General features: G+C 39.6%; 1 protein-coding gene and 1 non-coding gene across 5 annotated transcripts in view; both read right to left on the bottom strand.

Moving 5' to 3' along the window:
- The window catches only part of EFCAB2 (EF-hand calcium binding domain 2), a 195,534-nt gene that overhangs the window by 132,949 nt on the left and 36,643 nt on the right, over window positions 1-25,942 (bottom strand). For 3 of the 4 annotated variants that reach the window (XM_055233583.2, XM_063613561.1, XM_055233582.1), the window contains one exon: window positions 12,043-12,122. In XM_055233583.2, the coding sequence (XP_055089558.1) occupies window positions 12,043-12,065 (23 nt within the window). In that variant the 5' untranslated portion in view covers window positions 12,066-12,122. Of the gene's footprint in view, window positions 1-12,037; window positions 12,123-25,942 lie in introns of all 4 variants that reach the window. The other variant, XM_055233578.2, reaches the window with a different exon arrangement.
- Window positions 6,282-6,388, bottom strand: LOC129459022 (U6 spliceosomal RNA). The gene has a single exon (XR_008649840.1). It is a non-coding gene; the product is annotated as a U6 spliceosomal RNA (small nuclear RNA).

Here is a 25,942-nt window from a genome sequence, read left to right as displayed (position 1 = left end):
GCTTGAACCCGGGAGGCGGAGGTTGCAGTGAGCTGAGATCAGGCCACTGCACTCCAGCCTGGGTGACAGAGTGAGGCTCTGTCTCAAAAACAAAAACAGACAGATACCTGTAATCCACAGTCAACCAAAGTTGGCCTCCAAAGATACAGAAATGGTCTTCTTTATTAAAATAGCCAGTAATGGGCCCTGAAGAGGAAAGCCTGAATCCAAATGTTATTTTGCTTGTCACAATGCCATTCCTATTAACTTCCACCTGTAAAGCCTGGAACATAGCTTACTGTGATATCTAGGACCGACTCCATGCCCTTTGTGATGTCCTCCAGTACATTAACCCTTATGGCATGCCACTTAGCCTAAGCTTGAACTGGAGAGCTACCTCCATTCCAGATCCCTGAACGCTACGGAAAAGCCATAAAAACAAGCTTCATCACAGATATGACCCCACTCCATGTGAATCATACCATAGTATGAAAGTCAGTAACCATTTCAATAAAAACAGGGTATAAGAAAATAATATACATGCATTTCCTTGTATATGGATAGAATCTGGGGTGATCTCTAGAAACAAGTATTCTGGTTGCCAGTATTTTAGAGGGGAACGGGGTGACTGGTGGAAAAGAGTTACAGGGACTTTTCTTTGAATTTTAGTCTCTTTGGATTTAAACATGTGAACACATCGTCTATTCAAAAACTTTTAAGCTGTAATTCCCTTTCCTGACTGCTCCTTCATATTCTGTAACTGCTCAAGTTCCACTCCCCTCTCTCAAATCTTACTCGCCCCATCTTTAACAAACTCCTCTTCCAATCTCGGTCAGAGGGGGTTTCTTCTTTATCCTGCCCACCATCCCACTCTCAGAATGTAACTATAATGATTGACATATCTCTTCTCCCAACAAGAAAAAAAAAAATTCCTCTTTAAGAAAAGGTAAATATAAAATAAATTGGGCTTCCAGGGTTTATTTTTTGGCAGTGTAGGAAAGAAATAAGATCTTTGAAAAGTTCCACACTAATAATTTTAGCCCAGTCACAATTATAGCAGCATCATATTACAAACAACCTACATTTCCAAAATTAGGAAATATGTTAAATTGTGGTATAGTTATACATTGGAACACCTCTTAGCCATGACAAATGATTGTGTAAATTTATAAGACGTCATTCAAGTAAAAAGTATTCAAGTACAAAAAAAACATGTTAAAGATAAAAGAGGCTGAGCATGGTGGCTGACGCCTCTAATCCCAACACTTTGGGAGGCTGAGCAGGCAGATCGCTTGAGCCCAGAAGTTCAAGCCCAGCCTGGGCAACATAGGGAGACCCTGTCTCTACAAAAACTAAAATTTAGCTGGGTGTGGTGGCGTGTACTTGTGGTCCCAGCTACTCAGGAGGCTAAGGCAGGAGGATCACGTGAGCCCAGGAGGTCGGGGCTGCAGTTAGCCGTGATGGCACCACTGCATTCCTGCCTGGGTGACAGACAGACACCCAGTCTCAAAAACATCCATGAGCACTTCCTGAAAAAAAAAAAAAAAAAAAAAAAACTGACAAGAGAATCAACACAACAAAAATAAATCAAAGAATTCAAGGATGGAGAAAAAAATGAGAAAATGTGGTTAGTGGTAATTTCATTCAAATACACAAAACTACTAAAAAATGTGTGAATACTAAACAAAGTGTGAACATTCTACCTACCTTGTCAGTGTAAAAATAAAAATATACCTAAGATAAATTGGGGGTTGGGAGAGAAAATGTAGACAGAATTTTGGAAGTGCTCATGTCCTTATCTTTCACAGCAAGGAATCAACTGACACTTTTTATATTCGAAATAGATAGTTTAAAAAAACACACAAGGACTACAGTCTCTTAATGTTTTTCTCAAAATCTTTTCTGAACTTAAAATAAATAACGTCTCTTATGGTTAACATTTGAGATACCACAATTTCTTCAACTTAATTTTTTTTCTTTTGTCCCATTCAAGTAAAATTAAAGTAAGTCCTTCCCACATGAAGATTATATCCTAGATTTTTTCTTCAATATCTTTTTCCTTCCTTTCCTTTCCTCCTTCTTCCTTTCTCATTCATTTCCCACCCTTCTATCCATTTATTTTATTACACAGGGATAGAAAGAGCTCTAGAATAATAGTAGTCTAACATTAAAAATTATTATTTCAGGAAATAGAATTTGGAATGACTTTTAAAAATTCTCTTTGACTCTTTTCTTTAATCCCAGTTCATCAAAAGGACCATGATAAGCAAACCAATTTTTAACAAAGCAACTATAAAGTGAGATGGTACAGAGATAAGATATAAATCACTCTTTTAAAAATATTTATTTTTATGTGTAGTTGTAAAGTATTTCAGAGAAAAGTACAGGAAAAAATACGACAGCCAATACCAAGATTTAACAGATGTTAACATCTTGCCACATTTTCTTCAGAATTTTTTTCCTGACAAGAAGGCATTGCAGAAACAATTAACATTCCACTCCTCATCCCTTCTCCTTTCATCTTCAGATGCAATCACACCACTATTCTGAGGATAATGCTTATCATTTCCATGCATATCTTTGTATTCATAAACAATATTTACTATTATTTTGTGTATTTAAAGTGTATCTATATGGTACTATGTTTCCGTCCCTTTGTAATTTTTTAAACTCAACGTTGTTTTTTGAGATTTATCCAAGTTACACATGTAGTCTTAGTTCATCATTCACTTCACTCATACATGTGAACAATCACCACATGAATAAACCTGCTTTTACAATTCATTTCTTATTAAGGGGTGTGTGGACCCAGCAATTCCCATTCCTCTTCCATGTTTTTCCATTGCACAAATGCAGACCCAGTATCAATAAGTTTTTATAAAGCTCTCTGAGTAGCTTCCAGCTTTCTCAGATAATAACTGTCTTGGGGAAACTGTCCATGCAATCTCTCCACACTGCTCACACTTTTTACTACCTGATAAACATGAATTGCGAAATGTTGTTTTAATATCTCTTCAAAAACAGCACTATATGTGAAGAAGTAAAAGTAATATTTATGGTACCTCCAGTGCTCCTAGAAAAAGTTATTTCTAATCTATTACAAATAAGTTCTTGTTACTATTTCTTATAGAATTTTAGATAGGACCTAATACACTCAAGGTTCCTGCCAATTGCTAATGAAGCTGAAGTCTCCCTATCAGTAAAAGAAATAAATATTGGATACCAAGAGCCTCAGAGACTTATATTGAGTTGAAGATGGAAGCAATGAAAAAAGAGACTCACTATATTAGCAAGTGGATACTTGATGCTGCTGGACTGCAAAATTTGTCTAAAGATTAAGAAAATATCAGGGAAAATCTCCTATAGATAGGGCAGGTATAAAGTAAACACAGTGTACTACTAGTCCATTCTCATACCACTAATACCGCTATGAAGAAATACCTGAGACTGGGTAATTTATAAAGAAAAAGAGGCTTCACGGATTCACAGTTCCACATGGCTGGGGAGGCCTCACAATCATGGTGGAAGGTGAAGGAGGAGCAGAGGCACATCTTACACGGCGGCAGGCAAGAGACCGTCTGCAGGGGAGCTGCCCTTTATAAAATCATCTTATTCATTATCACAAGAACAGCATGGGAAAAACTGCCCCTACGATTCAATTACCTCTTACCGGGTCCCTCCCACAACACGTGGGGATAATGGCAGCCACAATTCAAGATGAGATCTGGGTGGGGACACAGCGAAACCACATCACGCAGAATAGTCTGGAATACTAAAAATAAGGTCGCACTGTAAAGGCATTGAAGCATAGGAACAGGACAGATGGGTGTGGCTTGGGAAAGGGAAAAGATTGGCACTTTTATTCCAGGATTGGGCCCTATCTCATCTTAGCTCACCAAATTCTTGAGTATCAACCTGTTCTGAAATTGATTAGAATGGAGTGTTAAAAAAAAGTAAGTTGATATTTTTTATTTGATATTCTTATACTCTTGTGGCTTAAGTGGTGCTGGCATTTTTATTTCAATTTTATAGATAAGGAAAATGAAATAAAAAGAGGGTGACACATAGAAAATGCATGATAGAGCCAGCAACTGACTCTAGTGACTTATGGTGTACTTTTATTCCGTTAGATTACAAAAAACTGGATTTGTTTGTGAATAAGATTAAAGTCACTTTCAAATTAAATTTATCAGCTACATGGAAAAATTATCTTCTTTACCTTAGAGGCACTCCTTGTGGGTGTATTTTTTCCCCATCAAATTAGCTTTATTTAGGGGAGCCTAAATTTATTCTACTAAAACTACTCTAAATGACATTTGTTTGTTTCCAAAAATTAAATCCATACTCCAAAGGTGTGTAATTTGACTAAATTAAAAAAAAAATCTGCATGCCGGAAAGTAAAAGTAGAGTGAAAAGAATAGATGACATACACATCATGATAAGGTTGAGATCTTTCATATAGAAAAAGATCAATAATTCAGTGGGAAAAAATATGGGGAAAAATCATAAACTGTCAGGTCAAACAAAAGGAAATACAAATAGTTTTAAGAGATATGAAAGATGTTCTAATTTAGAAAATGAAAATTAGGCTGGGCATGGTGGCTCACGCCTGTAATCCCAGCACTTTGGGAGGCCAAGGTGGGTGGATCACCTGAGGTCAGGGGTTCGAGACCAGCCTGACCAATATGGTGAACCCCCATCTCTACTAAAAATACAAAAATTAGCCAGGTGGACGCAAGCCTGTGATCCCAGCTTCTCAGGAGGCTGAGACAGGAGAATGGCGTGAATCCAGGAGGCGGAGGTTGTAGTGAGCTGAGATCGTGCCACTGCACTCCAGCCTGGGTGACAGAGCGAGACTCTGTCTCAAAAGAAAAAAAAAAGAAAAGAAAAGAAGAAGAAAATTAACACTGAGTTTCTATTTTTCACAGATTGGAAAAAAATCCCAATGCTTGATAATTAAAGCTTGTTTCAGAAGGACTGAAGAAACTGGTACTCTCACATGAGATGAGAGACTCTATCATCAAGATAGCAACATCTACCAAAAATTGTCAAGCCCTTTGACATGTTTCCAATAATTTACCGAGAAAAAGTTCTCACTTTTGCGAGATGATATGCATGCTAAGATATTCTCTGCAGCATGAGCTATTACAGCAAAAGCCTGGAAACAAATGTCCATTAGTAGGGAGATTAATTCAATATATTATGATTCATCCATACAATGAAATGAGGATAATTTTTTTTTTTTTTTTTGAGACAAGAGTCTTGCTCAGCCACCTAGGCTAGAGTGCAGTGGCACGATCTCGGCTCACTGCAACCACCGTCTCCCGGGTTCAAACGATTCTCCTGTCTCAGCCTCCCGAGTAGCTGGGATTACAGACACCCGCCATCATGCCTGGCTAATTTTTGTATTTTTAGTAGAGACGGGGTTTCACCATGTTGGCCAGGGTGGTCTTGAACTCCTGACCTCAGGTGATCTGCCCGCCTCGGCCTCCCAAAGTGCTGAGATTACAGGTGTGAGCCACCACACCTGGCCAATTTTTATATATTAATAAGTAGTCAAGATATATTGATAAGTTAAAAAAGCAGAGTGCAGAATGGTTTGTATAGTATCATACCATTCACGTTAAAAATAAACACATATCCTACAACTCAAAAACAAACAAAATAAAACAAGCTGGTTTAAAAATCGGCAAAGACTAGACACTTCTCCAAAGAAGATGTACAAATGGCCAATAAGTACATGAAAAGATGTTCAATATTACTAATCATTAGGAAAATGCAAATCAAAGCCCCAGTGAGATACCATTTCACACCCAGTAGGATGGTTATTACAGAAACAACAATAACAACAACACCCCCCTCCAAAAAACCAACAGAAATGACAAGTGCTGGCAATGATGTGGAGAAACCAGAACCTCTGGGCATTGCTGGTGGGAATGCAGCATGGTGCAGCCGCTGTGGAAAACAGTACAGTGGTTCCTCTAATATCAAACACAGAACTACCACATGATCCAGCAATTCCACTCCTGGATATGCACCCAAAAGAATTAAAAGCACAGACTCGAACAGATATCTATGCACCAATATTCATAGCAGCATTATTCACAACAGTCAGAAGATGAAAACAACCCAAATGTCCATCAATAGACAGATGGATGAACAAAATGCGGGATATAAATACAATGGAATATTATTCAAAAAAGGAATAAAATTCTGACGCATGCAACAAGATGGATGAACCTTGAGAACATTACGCTACGTGAAATAAACCAGACACAGGACAAATACTGTTTGTTTGTATTTTAAAAATGGAATGCTTCACAAATTTGCATGTCATCCTCATGCAGGGGCCATGCTAATCTTCTCTGTAGCGTTCCAATTTTAGTACATGTGCTGCCGAAGCAAGCACAGGAAGGACAAATATTGTACTCTTCCATTTATATATGAGGTACCTAGGATAATGAAACTCATAGACACAGAAAGCAGAACAGTGGTTGCCACCGGCTGTGAGAGGGAGGGATGTGGAATTATTGTTAAATGGGTACAGAGTTTCAGTTTGGGATGATGAAAAAGCCTAAAATGGATAGCGGTGATGGTTGTACAGTAATGTTAATGCCACTGCATTCTATACTTAAAATGATAAATTTTTGGTTATCCATATTTTACCACAGTAAAAAATACACACATGCATACACACACACACACACACACACACGCACACGCATACTCATACATATTTGCATGGAGAATAACTGGAAGAATTAGAGAAAACTGTAACTAACCTTGCCTTTAAAAAGGGGAACTGGATAGGTAAAAAAGAGATTTATTTATCACTATATATTATTTCTACCTTTAGAATTTTATCCCATGTACATATATCATCTATTCAAAAATTTAATTTTCAATCAGTCTTCTTAACTTCTAAACACACAGCAGGAAAATATATATAAGTAAAAATATGGCTAGGTGCGGTGGCTCATGCCTGTAATTCCAGTACTTTGGGAGGCTGAGGCGGAGGGGTCACTTGAGGCCAGGAGTTCGAGACCAGCCTGGCTATCATGGCAAAACCCTGTCTCGACTAAAAGTACAGAAAAAAAAAAAAAAAATTAGCAGGGGGTGGCGGCACACACCTGTAATCTCACTATTCCTGGTACTTAGGAGGCTGAGGCAGGAGAATCGCTTGAACCCAGGAGGTGGAGGTTGTAGTGAGCTGAGATCACTCCACTGCACTCCTGCCTGGGCGATACAGCAAGACTGTCAAAAAAAAAAAAAGTCTGTGTTTTATACGAGGCAAAATCAGAATGTCCCTAATTAGTGATATTGAAAACCAGCCCAATGTTTTTCAAGGAGCTAGCTTTCAAAAACTACTTAACAAGGAAATGAAAAAGGAAAATAAAATGCTTTAGATCTTAAGAGATCAATATGGAACATATGGAAATAAGTAAAAACTTCTAGCCAGGTGTGGTACATGCTTATAGTCCCAGCTACTTGGGAGGCTGAGACAGGAGGATCGCTTGAGCTCAGGATTTCCAGGTCAGCCTGGGCAACATAACGAGAGCTTGTCTCTAAAACAAAATATGTATTTTAAAGTTCTTATGAGAGTTTTCTTACATATAACATAACATTGCTCATCCAGATTAAACAGGGGAAAAACAAGTCTGAATTATTTACTTTAAGAACATAAAATGGGGCCAGACACGGTGGCTCACATCCGTAATCCCAGCACTTTGGGAGGCTGAGGCAGGTGAATGACTTGAGGCCAAGAGTTCGAGACCAGCCTGGGCAACATAGCAAGACCCTGTCTCTACTAAAAATACAAAAATTAGATGGGCGTGGCAGCAGGCACCTGTAATCCCAGCTACTTGGGAGGCTGAGGCAGGAGAATTGCTTGAACTCAGGAGGCAGAGGTTACAATGAGCCGAGATCGGGCCACTACACTCCAGCTTGAGCCACACAGTGAGACTCCATCTCAAAATAATAATAAAAACTATATATATATAAAGTAGAATAATTAAAACAGCTAATACTGTTCTTGGCTTTAAATCCCAAGCTAATATTGTTCTAAGAGCTTTAAAAATGTCCACTCACAAGAGTAGTTCTCAAACTTTTTGGTCTGAGAGCTCCTTTTACAAACTATCAAAAATTACCAAGGCGCTCAAAGCATTTATGTTTGCGTGAGTTATATGGATCTATATTTATTATCATATTAGAAATTAAACCTTACATTTTAAAAATATATATTTATTAATTCATTTAGAAATCATAAATCAACCCAAATGTTTACATAAATAGTTTTTATTTTTTGAAACTATATTTTCCAAAACAAAAAGTATATTTAGAAGAATGGCATTGTTTTACATTGTTTTACATACGTTCAATGTAAATATGTAAAGCCTGGCTTCACAGAGGACAGCTGCATTCTAATATCTAGTTCTGTGTTCAATCTGCTGTAAAACTGCAGGTCATGTAGCCTTTGAAAAACTCCAGTATAAGGCCGGGCGTGGTGGCTCACGCCTGTAATCCCAGCACTTTGGGAGGCCGAGGTGGGTGGATCACCTGAGGCCAGGAGTTCGTGACCAGCCTGGCCAACATGGTGAAACCCTGTCTCTACTAAAAAAAAAAAAAAAAATACAAAAATTAGCCGGGCGTAGTGGCAGGCACCTGTAATCCCAGCTACTAGGGAGGCTGAGGCAGGAGAATCATTTGAACCCGAGAAGCGGAGGTTGCAGTGAGCCAAGATTGCGCCATTGCACTCCAGCCTGGGTGACAGAGCAAGACTCCGACTAAAAAAAAGAAAGAAAAACTCCACTATATACTCGTGGAAAAAGTGAGAACGAAAAGAACAAATACTGTCTTAAATTTATTATGAAAATAGTTCTGACTTCACAGACCCTGGAAAGGGTCTTGGTGGCACTCTGAGAACTACTTACTTATACTATGAAACCTATGAGGCAAAGGTACATGGAGGCACAAAGAGAATAACGAAGTGACTCGCAGTCACGGAGCTGGAATGGGAACCCAGGAAGTCTGATTCCAGACCTCAGGACTGCCCCTCAGAAGTGGAAGGGCAGTAGCAGAAACCCAGCTCATAATGCTTTTGACAGTGGGCTGGTGGCTGCCCAGCATTTGCAATACCAGACTTTGCCTTTACCTAATGCAATACAATTTCAAATTAAATATTTCAATTTGTGCAAAGCAGAGATAAGGGAAAGGGAGAGTAGCCACCACAAAACTCTAAGGCCTAGACCTCTCAGGGGGCCTAGATCAGCCCTACACAGGAAGTAACACCAAACCTCCACCTGAGGGATAAAGCAGTTAGGGGAGGAACAGCCAAGGCCTGGGGGACTCTCCAGGAACAGGTCTCTCTGTCCTGCCCGCACTGAGCCATTACATATCTCTCCCTCCGTTCAAAGACACTTCTTTCTTTTTTTTTTTTTAGATGGAGTCTCACTTTGTCGCCCAGGCTGGAGTGCAGTGGTGCAATCTCAGCTCACTGCAATCTCCACCTCCTGGGTTCAAGAGATTCTAATGCCTCAGCCTCCCAAGCAGCTGAGACTACAGGTGCACATCACCATGCCCAGCTAATTTTCTTTATTTTTTATTTTTTATTTTTAGGAGACAAGGTTTCATCATGTTGACTAAGCTGGTCTTGAATTCCTGACCTCAGGTGATCCACCCACCTTGGCCTCCCAAAGCTTAATTTCCAATTTATAAAGAGTGGCCGAGTGCAGTGGCTCACACCTGTAATACCAACACTTTGGGAGGCTAAGGAGGGTCTATCACTTGAGGCCAGGAGTTCAAGACCAGCCTGGGCAACGTAGCAACACCCCTGTCACTACAAGAAATAATAATTAGCTGGGCGTGGTAGTCCTAGCTGCTTGGGAGGCTGAGGCAGGAGGATCACTTCAGGAGTGCAAGGTTACATACAGTGAGTTATGATCAAGCCACTGTAATCAGGGCAGAGTAAGACCCTATATTTAAATTAATTTTTAAAAAAGAGTGGATGGTAATGATACCAGCAGCATGAGAACATTCATTATAAACTTTTAAGTGCTATACAAATTAACACAGGAATAATGATTATAAAGCTACATTCATCCATGTTGTTACTCCTCAAATATACTCAGCATCAATATTTTAATGCTAAAAACAATAACAATTTTCTTAGTAACCATCTTTAATTAATAAAGCAGACCCTTTAAGTTGTAAGGACATCCACTTTCCCTCAGGGCCTCGGTAAAGTTATTTTAACTTTCAATGGAAAAAAAGATTCAGCCCATAAACATGTTTTCTTTTACTGAATTGGCCCTTTTACCAAAAAAGGCCTGGCATCATTGCTCTCAGGGATCGGGAGAGTTTCTTTTCACTGCTACTGTCAGGAAGCCTGAAGGCAGAAGAGAAGCCCCTGATGTCTGTAAAGAGTACGGGTGGGAGTGTGGGCAGTGGAGCATAGCAAGAGACTCAGCGTTAGAGAAACCTGGTGTGACACGGAACAAACGATTTACCTTCTCCTTGTCTCTGGAAACCGGAGATGCCAACCCTTAACCACAAATAAAAAGATTAAAATGAGGTAATCCACGTGACGCCTCTGGCACCCAACTACAGATAGTGTGTTAGATGGCAAGCCCCAAGCAAATGCTGGTTTCTTTTCTCTCTTTCCCCTCTCTCTCATAAAGCCACACTTTCCCTGACTTCTCTAACAATACCTCTGTCCCCCGCCCCCAGGAGGAGAACCCTTCAAGGAGAGGTCTGAGGTCAAGGCACTTGTCATTCATGTACTTAGTTATTCAAATTGCAGGCCGGGCTGCCTGCTGCATCCCCTACCCAACCCTAGCACCACCACCAGCACCCAGCCCACTCATTTCCTACTGGGATACCCACAGGAAGGCCTGGTGTTCCACAGTGTCATTCCCACAGAATGGAATGTGACCAGTGTCACCGGAGCTGTATGGTGCTGCAGCTCTGATGGCACTGGTTTATAAGCATCAAACAGTTCCTTTCCAGAACCATTTTCAAACCACTTTCCCACTGCTTTGCTGGCCTCTCTACTAGGTTCTGGTCTTGAGATTGCAATCTCATCAAATAATTCTCATTTAGCCTGGCCTCCTGAAAGGATGGTTTCACTGCCTTTCTTTTTTTTTTTTTTTTTTTGAGACAGAGTTTTGCTCTGTCGCCCAGGATGGAGTGCAGTAGCGTGATCTCGGCTCACTGCAACCTCTGCCTCCCAGGTACAAGTGATTCTTCTGCCTCAGCCTCTGAAGTAGCTGGGATTACAGGCGCCCACCATCATGCCCGGCTAGTTTTTGTATTTTTAGTAGAGACAGAGTTTCACCATGTTGGTCAGGCTGGTCTTGAACTCCTGACTTTAGGTGATCTGTCCACCTTGACCTCCCAAAGTACTTGGATTACAGGTGTGAGCCACCATGCCCGGCTTCATTGCCTTTCTTTGATGTGTGTGGCACAAACCCTACAATTCTTATTAGCGTCTAATCTCTTCTGTCTTTTAAGGGGTTTTTTGTTTGTTATGTTTCAGTCCCAAGCTATGTCCTCCATTTCAGACCTACCAGTATTCATGTCTTCTCTTGTCTTTTTATGTTCTTCTGTTTGAGTTCTTTTTGCTATTTTACAGGGGAAGTGTGCCATCGCATAAGCATTACTAATGTTTCCTTGCAATATCCTATTCGTGGCCTTATAATACATATTTATGTGTTTTACAAAGCAAATGCTGTTCCTTCACTCAAGGACTATTTCCTGAGTGCCAACTATGTGCCAAGCACTAAAGCTAAAATAGAGTTCATCTCACTCACAGAGTTTACAATTTATAAGTTGGAACAGGCAATGAGAATACAGTATATTGTTTCTACCAGAGTATGAAGAATAAGAAACAGTACTTATCAAAGCAATAGCTAGCAAAGACCTTTTACAGAGCATGGAAAATAAATACTTAAAACAGCATAATAAATCCAAGGTACAGTGTAAAAAGAGAAAATAGCTCTCTTGTATCTTATGACTTGTATCAGTAATTTAAAAGTGTAACAAAAAAAAAATATTTCCAAACCTCACATCCACTGTATTATTCGACTCATGGTCAAACACTTCAAATGCCTCTTTGATTTTTTTGTGAAATTCTGCTATTATTATCTCTGCAAAAGACAAAATAAATAAAAATTGTTTTCCTTTAGCTTTGAATTCAAAACAAAAATTCTAATAACCAGACTAGCAATCTTACTAAGCAAGCATATGAAGAATTCTCTCCTTATATTTACGTATCATTTAGCATGTTTAACTTCCACCGGAGATGTCAAAGGATACCCCGTATTTGTAAACATTTTTTCTGAGGCATAATATACATATGGTAAAGGTGCACTGATCTTAAGTACACAGCTTAATTAAGTGTTTACATACGCATACACTCATGGAACCACTCCAATCACAGTGATAGAATATCTCCAGCAGCGGCCTCTCTATCTCAAGTCCTTTGGGTAGAGTCCTAGCCTGAGAGGCACAGTGAAACCAATAAAAACAGATAGTGTTTGCTTATCGATAGTGTTCCCTGCCTACCTTGCCTTATTCTATGCTTGCGGAGTTGGGGGAAGAAAGGCATAAAAACCAACATGACATTTTCTCAAAGAGCTTTCAAACTAGTTTTGGACTATGACTTACATATATGAAATATTCATAGATATATATATATATATATATATATAAAATTCAATAAATAGTTACCTAGTACTTATGATGTGCTAAGGTTATGGCAAGGAACAAAATAGAAAAAAATCCCTGCCTCCATAGAGCTACTTTTATTGGGAAAGATATATAAGCTCGTAATATTCGATAAAATACATAGTAAGGCAAATGGTGTGAAAAATAGAGGAAGGAATAAACAGGGTAGGGACATGAGAAGTGCTGGGCGTGGGTGGGGGAGAATGGGCTGATACGGTGGTCTTAGAGATGGCTGCCTCTGTGGTAAGGTGATCCTTGGGCAGATACCTGAAGGAGGGGAAGGAGCCAGCCTTATGAACAACTGCAGGGTTTTCAGGCAGAAAGAACAGTAAGTGCAGAAGAGTAAGAAATAAGATCAGAAAGGTATGAGTTTGAGGGTGAGGAATAGATTGTAAAGAGGTCTTGGCCGGGCACGGTGGCTCACACCTGTATTCCCAGCACTTTGGGAGGCTGAGGCGGGTGGATCACCTGAGGTCAGGAGTTCGAGGCCAGCCTGGCCAACAGGGTGAAACCCTGTCTCTACTAAAAATACAAAATTAGCCAGGTGTGGTAGCGCATAACTGTAATTCCAGCAACTTGGGAGGCTGAGGCAGGAGAATTGCTTGAACCTGGGAGGCGGAGGTTGCAGTGAGCCGAGATTGTGCCATTGCACTCAAGCCTGGGCAACAAGAACAAAACTCCACCTAAAAAAAAAAAAAAAAACTACTTTAAGGATTTCAGCTTTTACTCTGAATGAGATGAGAAGCCACTGAAGGGTTTTTCCAGGCGGCAAAGTGATGTGGTCTGCTGATCATCACTTTGGCTTTGGCTATTACGACAAGGGTGGAAGCAGAGAGACCAGGCAGGAGGCCTCTGCAACACTCCAGGTGAGAGACATGAGCCAGAATGGTAGCAGTGAAGGTGGTGAGAAATGTTAGGATTCTGGATATATTCTCCTTTCTTTTTTTTTTTTTTTTTTTTTTTTTTTTTGAGATGGAGTCTCTCTCTGTTGCCCAGGTTGGAGTGCAGTGGCTTGATCTCGGCTCACTGCAACCTCCATCTCCCAGGTTCAAGCGATTCTCTTGCCTCTGCCTCCTGAGTAGCTGGGACTACAGGCGCACACCACCACGCCCAGCTAATTTTTTGTATTTTTAGTAGAGACAGAGTTGCACCACGTTGGCCAGGATGGTCTCGATCTCCTGACCTCGTCATCCACCCGCCTCGGCTCCCAAAGTGCTGGGATTACAGGCGTGAACCACCGCGCCCAGCAGATTCTGGATATATTCTAAAGAGCAGAGCCAACAAGATTTGCTGATAAATTTGATGTTAGGTGCAGAGAGAAAGAAAAGGGTCAAGGCCAACTCCAGGGTGTTTGGCTGAGTGAAAGAATAAAGGAAAATAATGTAATTAAGTCTCAAAATTGTGCTAAGCATGGGAGCTCATGCCTGTAGCACTTTGGTAGGCCCAGGCAAGAGGATCACTTGAGCTCAGGAGGTGGAGGCTGCAGTGAGCCATGATCACACTACTGCACGACAGCCTGGCGACAGAGCTAGACCTTGTCTCAAAGAAAAGAAAAAGGTGTCAAAATGTATCAAACAGTAAATACAGTAGGACACCCAGAAAGAAAGAGATTAGGCATGAGTTTAGGTAATTATTTCAATTAGAGATATAATACCACCAAATAGTAGAAAATAGGAAATTTTAAAATCACTCACATTCTCTTACCCTAACATAACCACTCATCATTTCGCTGTATTTTCTTTCAATCTTTCTTCATACATATTATTTTATGTATAGCATTGAATAACTACCATTCATTCATTCAACAAATATGTACTGAATAAACACTATACACCAGGTTCTATGTCAGGTACTGTATATACTTTTACAGCCATAGAGAAAAAAAGAAACCAAAGCTCAGAGAGGCTAAGCACCTTGCCCAAGATCACAGAGTTTTTGAGTGGCAGAGCTGGACTGAACTCAGATCTTCCTCACTTGAACAATCCTGCTCTTCTCCCTCCACACCCCACCCCACCTCACCTCACCCCACCCCACCTCACCTCACTCCACCCCACCCCACCTGTTAGTACTTACAGTATAAAATCTTAACTCCTTAATTACTTCACATAAATGTTATATTTTTCCAGGTTGCAACATAATTTACACAACCTTCCATTTTTAACAGTACCAAAAGAATATAACACAACTTACTGATATATTTTTTCTTTATTATAAATAACACAGCAATGAACTTTTGCTAATTTAACAACAAATGAATGTTATCTCATTATTTAAATTTACACTGCTTTGATTACAAGTGAATCTGAATAATGATCCATATGTCTGTTTCCCATCTCTGTTTTCTATGTTATGAATTGTCTATTCATGTTCTCTGCTCAACCCTACTGGGATCTTCAATTATTTCTTAACAATTTGCATGACCTGTTTGAATAATAAAGACTTAACTCTATGTCAAAGTTACTGCAAACAGTTTTCCAGGTCAGTTGTTTGCACTTGTTTTTCTAAAATGAAAACAGCTCCATTTCCTTTCTGGTGATCAAAATCATACACAATTACTGGAGGAAAAAAAAAGACACAGATGAAAGTTTAAGTTAAAATCACTTCAAATTCTACCCAGAGCTAACCACCCTTTTCTTTCTTTCTTTCTTTCTGTCTTTTTTTTTTTTTTTTTTTTAAGATAGAGTCTCGCCATGTTGCCCAGGCTGGAGTGCAGTGGCGTGATCTCCACTCACCACAACCTCCACCTCCCAGGCTCAAGAGATTTTCCTGACTCAGTCTCTGGAGTAGCTGGGATTCAGGTGTGCACCACTACCGCCAAGCTCACTTTTATATTTTTAGTAGAGATGGGGTTTCACCATATTGGCCAGACTGGTCTCAAACTCCTGACCTCAAATGATCCACCTGCCTCAGCCTCCCAAAGTGCTGGGATTACAGGTGTGAGCCTCCACGTCCGGCCCAGAGTTAACTACTTTTAATGTTGTTCTCTAATGTAATTTCTCACTCAGCAATAAATTGGATCTTTCATTCTCAATAAATATTCATTACCTTATTATTTTTAGTGACTTCCTGATATTCCATTATAGAGCTTTATCAAAATGTATTTAATCAACCCTCCAATTACGGATGTTTAGGTTGTTTCTGATTTTTCATTATTATAATCAATAATCAATTCTTTATTGAACAATCCTGCCCAATTCATCTTTGTACATTTGCCTTATCTCACTGAAATTCAATGAGTTGAACACAGTTGAACTAGCAAGGTTCTTATTAGCCATAACAGTATCTTGGGAAAATCTCTCTGGTTACGACACTGCCACTGCACAAAGCTGACGTTTGGTTTTTAAATTTAAGGTCATTTTAAAAGTACATTATCCTTTATTTTTAGGTAATCACATCTGTTGAGATCTCTTCTCATACTTTAAAGTTTAGAAACTTATCCTTTGAAAGGCCCAAGAGGGAGACAAAGAAAAATCACTCTTTTTCTAGAGGTCTGGCAAATACTTAATTCTATTTTCTTCAACAATTTACAGATAGATTTACTGTGGTTTTTTTGTTTGTTTGTTCTTTGTTTTTTGTTTTCGACACTGGACAACACACTGAATAATTCATCTGAAGTTTATTTTGATGTGATTCAAAGTGAAAGATTAGCTTTTCCTAATTTATCAAGTGCTTGATTCCTTTCCTTGCACTTTATCATGTATTACCGTCTTTTATGTGACTGAGATTAATTCTATCAATTGTCCATTCTATCGATTCTATTCTGATTTGCATTTCTAGTCTTGTGCCATTACCATAGTATTTTATTTATTGCCACTCTATTAGCCTCTTTTTAGGAATGTTCATCAATACCAATTTATTATTCCAAAGGAAATATAGAAATCCGTATATAATTTAGAAATTCCAAATGAAATACCATTGAAAGTTTTATTGCTATTGCAATCAGCTATACATTGAGAATTAACATTTTAGAATATTTAGTTTTCACATCTAAGAGATGTATACTTAGATATATATATCCCTTTATAGATCTCTAAATTAAACATTACATATTTTGAGGTTCGTCATGGAAGTCACACACAATCCTCCAAGAAGATGATACCTGAGTATGTTATGGGTTTTGTAGATATTGTGATGAAATATTTTTTCAAGCCCTGTAATTTCAACTGTTTGAGGTAAAAATTGAATTTTTGCTATTGATTATATATTTCCTGAAAAAATTTATTAATTAAAATCTTTCAGTTGATTATTTTATATTTTCTAATAATACTTTTTGTATTATCTTCTTATTGTATCTTATTTCTCTGTCATGACTTACGGCACTGGCCAGCACTACCAAAGCAACATTAATGCATAAAGTGATAATAATCCATTTTATAAAAATATAATAATTATTATTATTTAATAATCTGGAACACTAGTCTTTTACCAATAAGTATAATGCTGACTTTTGTTTTGAAATAGGTAAAACTTATAATTTATAATTTTATCCTTCCATCTCTAAAGAACAGGCACTAACTTTATTTTTTAGTTTTCAAACTTTTTATTTGCATATTTTAAAAAGCGTGCATTCCAATAATTTAAAACATTTGAACAAAACAAATGGCACTCTGATTAAAGTGCATTTACAGCCTGCAAGGCACGAATTTTTAATAACTTCTTATCAATATATTTTCTAAACTGTGTTCTGCTTAACTCATTCCTCAAGGTGCTTCTCTTGAACTCCTGACCTCGTGATCCACCTCCCTTGGCCTCCCAAAGTGCTGGGATTACAGGCGTGAGCCACTGCTCCCGGCCAGTACTTCTCAATAAAAGACTTCAGTGATCAAAAATGTCTGGAAAACTCTGAATATTATGGTTTATATATAATAGTTATATGTAGTTTTAAATGGTCATTTATAGTGTGTATTAGTATACTAAAGTCTTTGGAATGTTCTACAATCATGAAACTTAACTTTGTTCAACACAGCATTTTCCAAAGTTACTTGATCATCAAGTCTCTTTTTTTGAATTGTCATCTATCAGGAATAATTAATGCCTTAATTGAAATCTAGGACTACCCTAATTCAGGAATCCTCACCCACTGGACATTGCAATACAAGTTAACCATCCCTAATCTGAAAATGCTAAATCCAAAATGCTCCAAAACCCAAAACATTTTGAGGTCCCAGGCATTTCAGATAAGGGTCACTCAACCTGTACAGTATACAGTAACCTTCTAATCAAAACACAGCATTGCAGGCAGAGACTGAAAGTCCTGCATTTGCTGTTGCTAACAGCTGACACAGGTATTCTGGTGATGCTACTGTGCTGCTTAATTACCTTGAACACATTATTTTTTCACTTCATGAATGGTACTTCATATTTTTTACTGGTAAGTACTTCTGTGTGAATAAGTGTAAGAAGATGATTGCTTATCAATATCAATTCCTATCAGTTTAGGGTCAGGAATGATGCTGATGCCAAACAACCAGCTTGTCCTCACAGGTGGCTGACCTAGTGATATTTTTGCTTTCTGATGGTTCTATGTATAGAAACTTTGTTTTATCTATAAATTATTTAAAATACTGCATAAAATTACCTTCAGGCTATATCTACAGGGTTTATATGAAACATAAATGAGTTTCGTGTTTAGACTTGAATTCCTTTCCCAAGATATCTCATTATGTATATGCACAGATTTCAAAATCCAAAAGAATTAGAAATCTAAAATACTTCTGGTCCCAAGCATTTTGAAAAAGGGACACTCAGCCTGTAAAGTGGATGGATTAATGGGGCACCCCAAAATACTGATCCTCTTATCTCTCATCTCTCAGTGTGGCCAGATGAAGTCGGGCCCCAGAAAGCAGTCTATTCCAGAGCTTCCCACAGGGGGACCAGGGCAGGACAGGATCCAATGGCAGGCCCCCTGGTCTGCACAGCGGCAACCACAACAAATGCCATCAGGCACCCACTGCTCCACATTGCCAAGTGTGTGACGTATCATGTGGTCCTCTCCTTCAGAGGCCAGATACAGAATGCACCATTACCCAGTCGAGAGCTCCTGGAGAAGTTTCTGTTCTAGGTGCCCAAAGAGCATAGTGTTCATTACAGTGTGCACTGCAACTACTTCAAACTGACAGGGCTCATGGCTCTAAGAAGCAGTCCCAAATCTTAACCTTCACATACTATGGGCTACTTCCATGCCTCCGCAACTGATACGTCCTTTCAGTAGCAGCCAAGCTTATTGTGTGGCCCTAAACACACATGCATGAGAAGCCGGGCGCGGTGGCTCATGCTTGTAATCCCAGCACTTTGGGAGGCTGAGGTGGCCAGATCACTTGAGGTCAGAAGTGTGAGACCAGCCTGGCCAACATGGTGAAACCCCGTCTCTACTAAAAATACCAAAATTAGCTGGACGTGGTGGCACATGCCTGTAGTCCCGGCTACTTAGGAGGCTGAGGCAGGAGAATCACTTGAACCTGGGAGGCAGAGGCTGCAGTGAGCCTGAGCCAAGATTGTGCCACTGCACTCCAGCCTGGGCAACAGAGAGAGACTCCATCTCAAAAACAAACAAAAAACACATGCATCATATATAAATTAAATCTTCATTACTTTGAAATAATTGATATGAGACAGTTCAACTGGATTAAAAATTATTTGGATTATTAGAAAATTTTCTAAGTTATATTGGTTAATTAAAGGAAAAGTTTTTAGATGATATAATTTCAACTGGTTTGAAATATTCCAGGCAGGAGTATCAGTCACAAAGGCACTGTGAAAAAGCATAATCCAGTCTGGCACAGTGGCTCATGCCTGTAATCCCAGCACTTTGGGAGGCCGAGACAGGCGGATCACAAGGTCAGGAGTTCAAGACTAGCCTGACCAACATAGTGAAACCCCTGCCTCTACTAAAAATACAAAAATTAGCCAGGCGTGGTGTGCGCGCCTATGATCCCAGCTACTCAGGAGGCTGAGGCAGGAGAATCACTTGAACTTGCGAGGTGGAGGCTGCAGTGAGCTGAGATGGTGCCATTGCACTCCAGCCCAGGTGACAGAGCGAGAAAAAAAAAAAAAAAAGCATAATCCTTGGGAAACTACAAAAATTTGTGCGAGGGCCAGGTGCAGTGGCTCATGCCTCTAATCCTAGTACTTTGAGAGGCCAGGCTGCGGGCACTGCTTGAGCCCAGAAGTTTGGGGCCAGCCTGAGCAACACAGTGAGACCTCATCTCTACATACACACACACACACACACACACACACACACACACACACAAAATTTTTAAAAAAGCAATTAGCCAGGCATGGTGGCACATGCTTGTAGTCCCAACTACTCGGGAGGCTGACATGGGAGAATCCCTTAAGCCCAAGAGTTCAAGGTTGCAGTGAGCTATGATAGCACCACTGCACTGCAGCCTGGAGGATCTTGCTCTGAAAATTAAAAAAAAAAAAAAAAAAAGTGTGAGAACGTGTTAAGAGATCACATTTTTGAGATAGGTAGGGGCCTAGTTCATATTTTGATTTTTTAATGGTTGGGAAAAATGCTTTCACATTTCTGCATGAACAGTTACTCATTGGTAGTAAATGATCAAAAATTGAGGAGCTCATATTAAAGATTTTTTTAAATCAGGAATTGAGTACAACTATTTCAAGCAAAAAGTTTGATATTTAAAAAGCAACATTTTGGGAAGCAAGCTCAAGTTCCACCTTTAACATTTTAAATACATTTGGAACTTTTAAAATAGAGTCATCATTTTAAAATTTCCTAATACTGCTTTATTTTCTTATAAATTTTTTTATATAATGAAATACATTTAAAAAATTGTAACATAATGACTTTTTTAATAATCAAGCCTCATACAGAGTCCCAAAGCTCATCTAGTTTTACTAGATATTGTGTGCCACACAAATATTATTTTCCATGCTCAGGGCTTTTGTTTGTTTGTTTGTTTTTGAGACAGAGTCGTGCTCTGTCACCCAGGCTGAAGCGCTGTGGTGAGACCATGGCTCACTGCAGCATCATACTCCCAGGCTCAAGCAATCCTCCTGCCTCAGTCACCTGAGTAGCTGGAACTACAGGCACAGACCACCATGCCTGGTTAATTTTTTTTAACTTTTGTTTTTATTTGCAGAGACAAAGTCACTCTGTGTTGACCAGGCTGGTTTTGAACTCCTGGCCTCAAGCGATCCTCCCACGTTGGCATCTCAAAGTCCTGGGATTACACACATGAGCCACTGAACCTGGCCAATGTTTAGGTTTTAAAGTGATAAAAGCTGAGAAGCACTACCCTAAAGTCATTACCCATCTTGAAGTCCCTTCTAGAACTGGCTGCTCATTCTCCCATGGCTTACCTATCTCAGGGACTTGGGGAACGTTAGCAGTATAGAACTCCCCATTGCTCATAGCCCCATATTCCTAATCTGTCATATTTTTTGCCAGCTTCTCTAATGAAGGAAATTTTCAAACATACAGAAAAGCTGAAAGCTTAGTATTACAAACAACTCTATACCTACCACCTAAACTATTGTTAATATTTTGCCATTTTTTGATTCCTCTTTCCATGTCTGTCTAAGTCAATTGCAGACATCAGAATAATTCATCCCTAAATACTTCAGCATATCTCCTAAAAATACATTCTCCTGCATAATCCCAATGCTATTATGACATCTTTAAAAATTAACAAAAATTCACTAGGATCATCTAATATCTATTCCATATTCAAATGTCTCCATCTGTCCCTAAATGTCTCATAGGTATTTTTTTCATACTAAAATCCAATCAGATTATGTACTGTGTTTGGCTGTTACATATTATTTTGTTCTCTTTGAAACTAAAACAGTCCTCCATCCTTCCCCACCCCTCTCACACACATGAAATTAGCTTGTTGAAGAGACCGGGCTAAACAGCATCATACAGAATGGCCCACATCCTGGACTTGTCTGAGAGCATCCTTGTTGCAACTTCGTATTAAAAACTACTACTCTATTAAGGTTCATCACTTGATGACACATAATCTACTATTCCTTCTCACTGCTATCTTCTACTGATTCCCTGATCACAGTCCTCCAAATTTCTCATTCTAACAAATTATTCTTCCTAATTCTGCTTGATCATCAACACCTTTCAACCCTTCTGGGTTTTTTGTTGTTGTTTGTTTGTTTGTTTTTGAGATAAGAGTCTTGCTCTGTTGCCCAGGCTGGAATTCATTGGCACAATCCCAGATCACTGCAACCTCCACCTCCTGGGTTCATGCAATCCTCCCACCTCAGCCCCCCAAGTAGCTAGGACTGCAGGCCTGCACCACCATGCCCAGCTAATTTTTATATTTTTAGTAGAGACAGGTTTTTGCCATGCTGCCCAGGCTGGTCTCGAACTTCTGAACTCAAGCAGGCCACCCATCTCAGCCTCACAAAGTGCTGGGTTTACAGGCGTGAGCCAGTGCACCCGGCCATCTACTTATAAACCCTTCTGAACTCCGTTCTTTCCCTTCCATTTCCATTGTCATTGCTTACGATTAGACACTCAGATGCCTGTAATCCCAGCACTCTGGGAGGCCTAGGTGGGTGGATCACTTGAGGTCAGGAGTTCGAAACCAGCCTGGCCAACATGATAAAACCCCACCTCTACCAAAAATACAAAGAAAATTAGCCGGGTGTGGTGGCATGCGCCTGTAATCCCAGCTACTCGGGAGGCTGAGGCAGGAGGATCACTTGAACATGGGAGGCGGAGGTTGCAGTAAGTGGAGATTGCACCACTGCACTCCAGGCTGGGAGACAGAGCGAGACTCTGTCTCAAAAATAAATAAGTAAATAAATAAATAGACACTCATCACTTCCAGCTAAATTAATGTAGTCACTTCCTGCCTTTTTGTCTCCTTTAGTCTCCTTTCTCTCACTTCCCATTCCACCCATCAAACCATAATCCACATTTCGCTAGGATGATCTTTCTAAAATGCAAATTTAATAATTTGACCATCTGGTTTAAAATCCTCCAATGGTTCGCAAGGCCGTTCAAACTAACATTCAGACTCCTTAACCAGGCGCACAAAGCCCTTTATGAACTAGGCTCCTACCTATCTCAAAAATGTGATCTCTTAACACTTTTCCACACAGATGCCCTAGGCAGGAAATCTCTGTAGTGTCCCAGTGATAATGCTTTTTCCCAGTGCCTTTGTGACGGACACTCCTGCCTGGAATATTGCTCTCCTCCTTCCTGGTTATCTCCCATTCGTCACTCACGTTTAAGAGTAACTGACCTTTTGAAGGCTTCCCTTCTCCTCTTTTTTGTTAAGTATCCTCCTATGTAATCATGTAGCATACATGCTGTCTCTATCATAACAGTCTATCAAACCATATTATAATTAGCAGTTTACTTATTTGTCTCCCTTTCCATACTGTAAACACCTTGAGAATAACTCTGATAGTACCTGTAACCTACTGAAAGCTCAATAAGGCCGGGAGCCAGTGGCTCACGCCTGTAATCCCAGCACTTTGGGAGGCCGAGGCGGGCAGATCACTTGAGGCCAGGAGTTCAAGGCCAGCCTGACCAACACGTTGAAATCCCGTCTCTAACAAAAATTAGCCAGGCATGGTGGCGTGCGCCTGTAATCCTAGCTACTCAGGAGGCTGAGGCATGAGAATAACTTGAACCCGGGAGGCAGAGGTTACAGTGAGCCGAGATCACACCACCGCACTCCAGCCTGGGTGACAGAGTGAGGCTCTGTCTAAAAAAAAAAAAATTAATACAAATCTACCAATCCTTCACAAAATCTTCCCAAAAATTGAAGAGACGGAAGCACTGCCCAACTCATTCTATAAGGGCAGTATTAACATGATTTAAAAAAAAAAACAAAACTGAGACATAAGAAGAAAACTACAAACCAACATCCATTATAAATATAAATGCAAAATCCTCAACAAAACACTTGCAAAATATAATCCAGCCACCTTATGGGGGATTATCCACCATGACCAAATGGGATTTCTCCCAAGAATGCAACATATGAAAACCAATCACCATAATACACCACATTAATAGAACGAAGAGGAGCAAAAAAACCACGTCATCTCAATAGACACAGAAAAAGTATTTGACAATACATAACATCTTTTCATTATAAAAACACTCGGAAAACTAGGAATAGTGATTTGATCATAGCACATTATGTGCACATATCAAAATGTTACACTGTGCTCCATAAATATGTAAAATTATGTGTCAATTAAAAAATACTTCTTAAGATTATTGTTTAAAAGAAAACTAGGAATAGAAGGGAACTTCCTCATCAGGATAAAAGGTATTTATGAAATACTCACAACTAACATCATACTTAATGAATGGCAAAAGGTATTCCGCATGCCCTTAGAATAAGCATGTCTTAGAAAGGAAATGTCTATTTTATGTTAAGCTGGCACACACGTTAAGGGGAGCTTCTACTGTATTTCCAAAGCTACTTTGGTCTAAGTTTATAGCACAGATGCCAAAAGCATGCAGTTTTGGGAAATGTTAGAGAAATGGCCAATATACAAAATATCCTTTTAAAACATATAATTCACTGAGTGTGGTGGTGCATGCCTATAGTCCCCGCTACTCAAGAGGCTGAGGTGGGAAGATCACTTGAGCCCAGGAGTTTGAGACTGGGTAACATACCATCTTTAAAAAAAAAAAGGTATCATTCTAAGTTTTGTAATGAGAGTACTTTGAGAGTCAGGCTATTTGTTACTGATACACTGTGTCAGTATACTTTTGTTATTCATTTTGTTTTGTAGAATACAAATTCCTAAAGAGTTTCCTGTATACTTATCTAGAACTATTCTAAAAAATATTTAAGAGTAAAAATTATAACAATTTTGTCATGTAAAAAAAAAAAAATCAATCCAAAGCTGGGCACCACGGCTCACACCTATAGTCCCAGCTGCTCCAGAGGCTAAGGCAGAAGGATCACTTAAGCCCAGGAGTTTGAGACTAGCCAGGGCCACACAGTGAGACCCCATCTCAGAAACAAACAAACAAAAAAATCAATCCAAGAAGGAAAATACTCTAAGAGTAAAATATTGTTTGATTTAGTCCAATTCTCAAAACTCCAAGCCACCAATGGTGGCACATGCCTATAGTCCCAGCTACTCAGCAAGCTAATAGCTTGGGCCCAGGAGTTCAAGTCTAGCCTGACAACATAGGGAGACCCTGCCTCTAAAAACAAAACAAAACAGGCGGTAGCTCACACCTGTAATCCCAGCACTTTGGGAGGCTGAGGGGGGAGGATTGCTTGAGGCCAGGAGTTCAAGACTAGCCTGGGCAACATAGTGAGATCCTGTCTCTATAAAAAAGTTAAAATTCTAAAATTTAAATTTAGCTGGGCATGGTGGCACATGCCTGTAGTCCCAGCCACTTGAAGGCTGAGGTGGAAGGATCACTTGAGCCCAGGAGGTCAAGGCTGCAGTAAGCCATAGTTCCACTGCACCCTAGCCTGCTCAACAGAGCCAAACCCCGTCTCAAAAAAAAAAAAAAGAAAACCTCCAAATGATGTCAATCTTCCCCAAATAGGAAAACATAATGTCCCATTGTTGATAAGACTGATTACAACAGAGATTACAAAAGAGGCCAGTAAATACGTATATTTTGCTGGTTAAGAGCACTGACCTGGAGCCAGCCACCACTGGCTTTTCCATGTACTACCTGTGAGACCTTGGGCAAGTTACTTAACCTCTCTGTGCCCAAGTCTCCCCACTTGCCACATGGTGATAATAATAGTATCTTCTTTGGAAACCAGTATAGTAGTTCCTCATAAAGTTACACATCAAATTACCACATGATCTAGCAATTCCACTTCTGGGTAAATAACTAAAAGTATTGTAAGTGGGGACTTGAACAGATACTTATACACCAGTGTTCACAGTAGCATTATTCACAATAGACAGAAGGTGGAAACAGCCCAAATGCCCATCAACAGATGGATAAACAAAATGCAGCATATACATACAATGGTATATTACTTAGCCTTGAAAAGGAAGGAAATTCTGACACATTCTTACAGGGTAGATGAACCTTGAAGACATTATACTAAGTGAAATAAGTCAGACACAAGACAAATTATTGTATGACTCTACTTATCTGAAGTACCTAGAATGCTCAAACTCATTGAGGCAGAAAGTAGAATGGTACTTTCCAGGAGTTGGGAGGAGGGGGAGATGTGAAGTTATTGATTAGTGGGAGCAGAGCTTTAGTTTGGGGTGATGAAAAGGTTCTGAAGTTGGATGGTGGTGG

This window comes from Symphalangus syndactylus, chromosome 19, assembly GCF_028878055.3.
Source record: "Symphalangus syndactylus isolate Jambi chromosome 19, NHGRI_mSymSyn1-v2.1_pri, whole genome shotgun sequence".
NCBI classification, from domain to species: domain Eukaryota; kingdom Metazoa; phylum Chordata; class Mammalia; order Primates; family Hylobatidae; genus Symphalangus; species Symphalangus syndactylus.
Note: the sequence above shows the minus strand (reverse complement) of the source record. Positions and strands in the feature narration are given on the sequence as shown.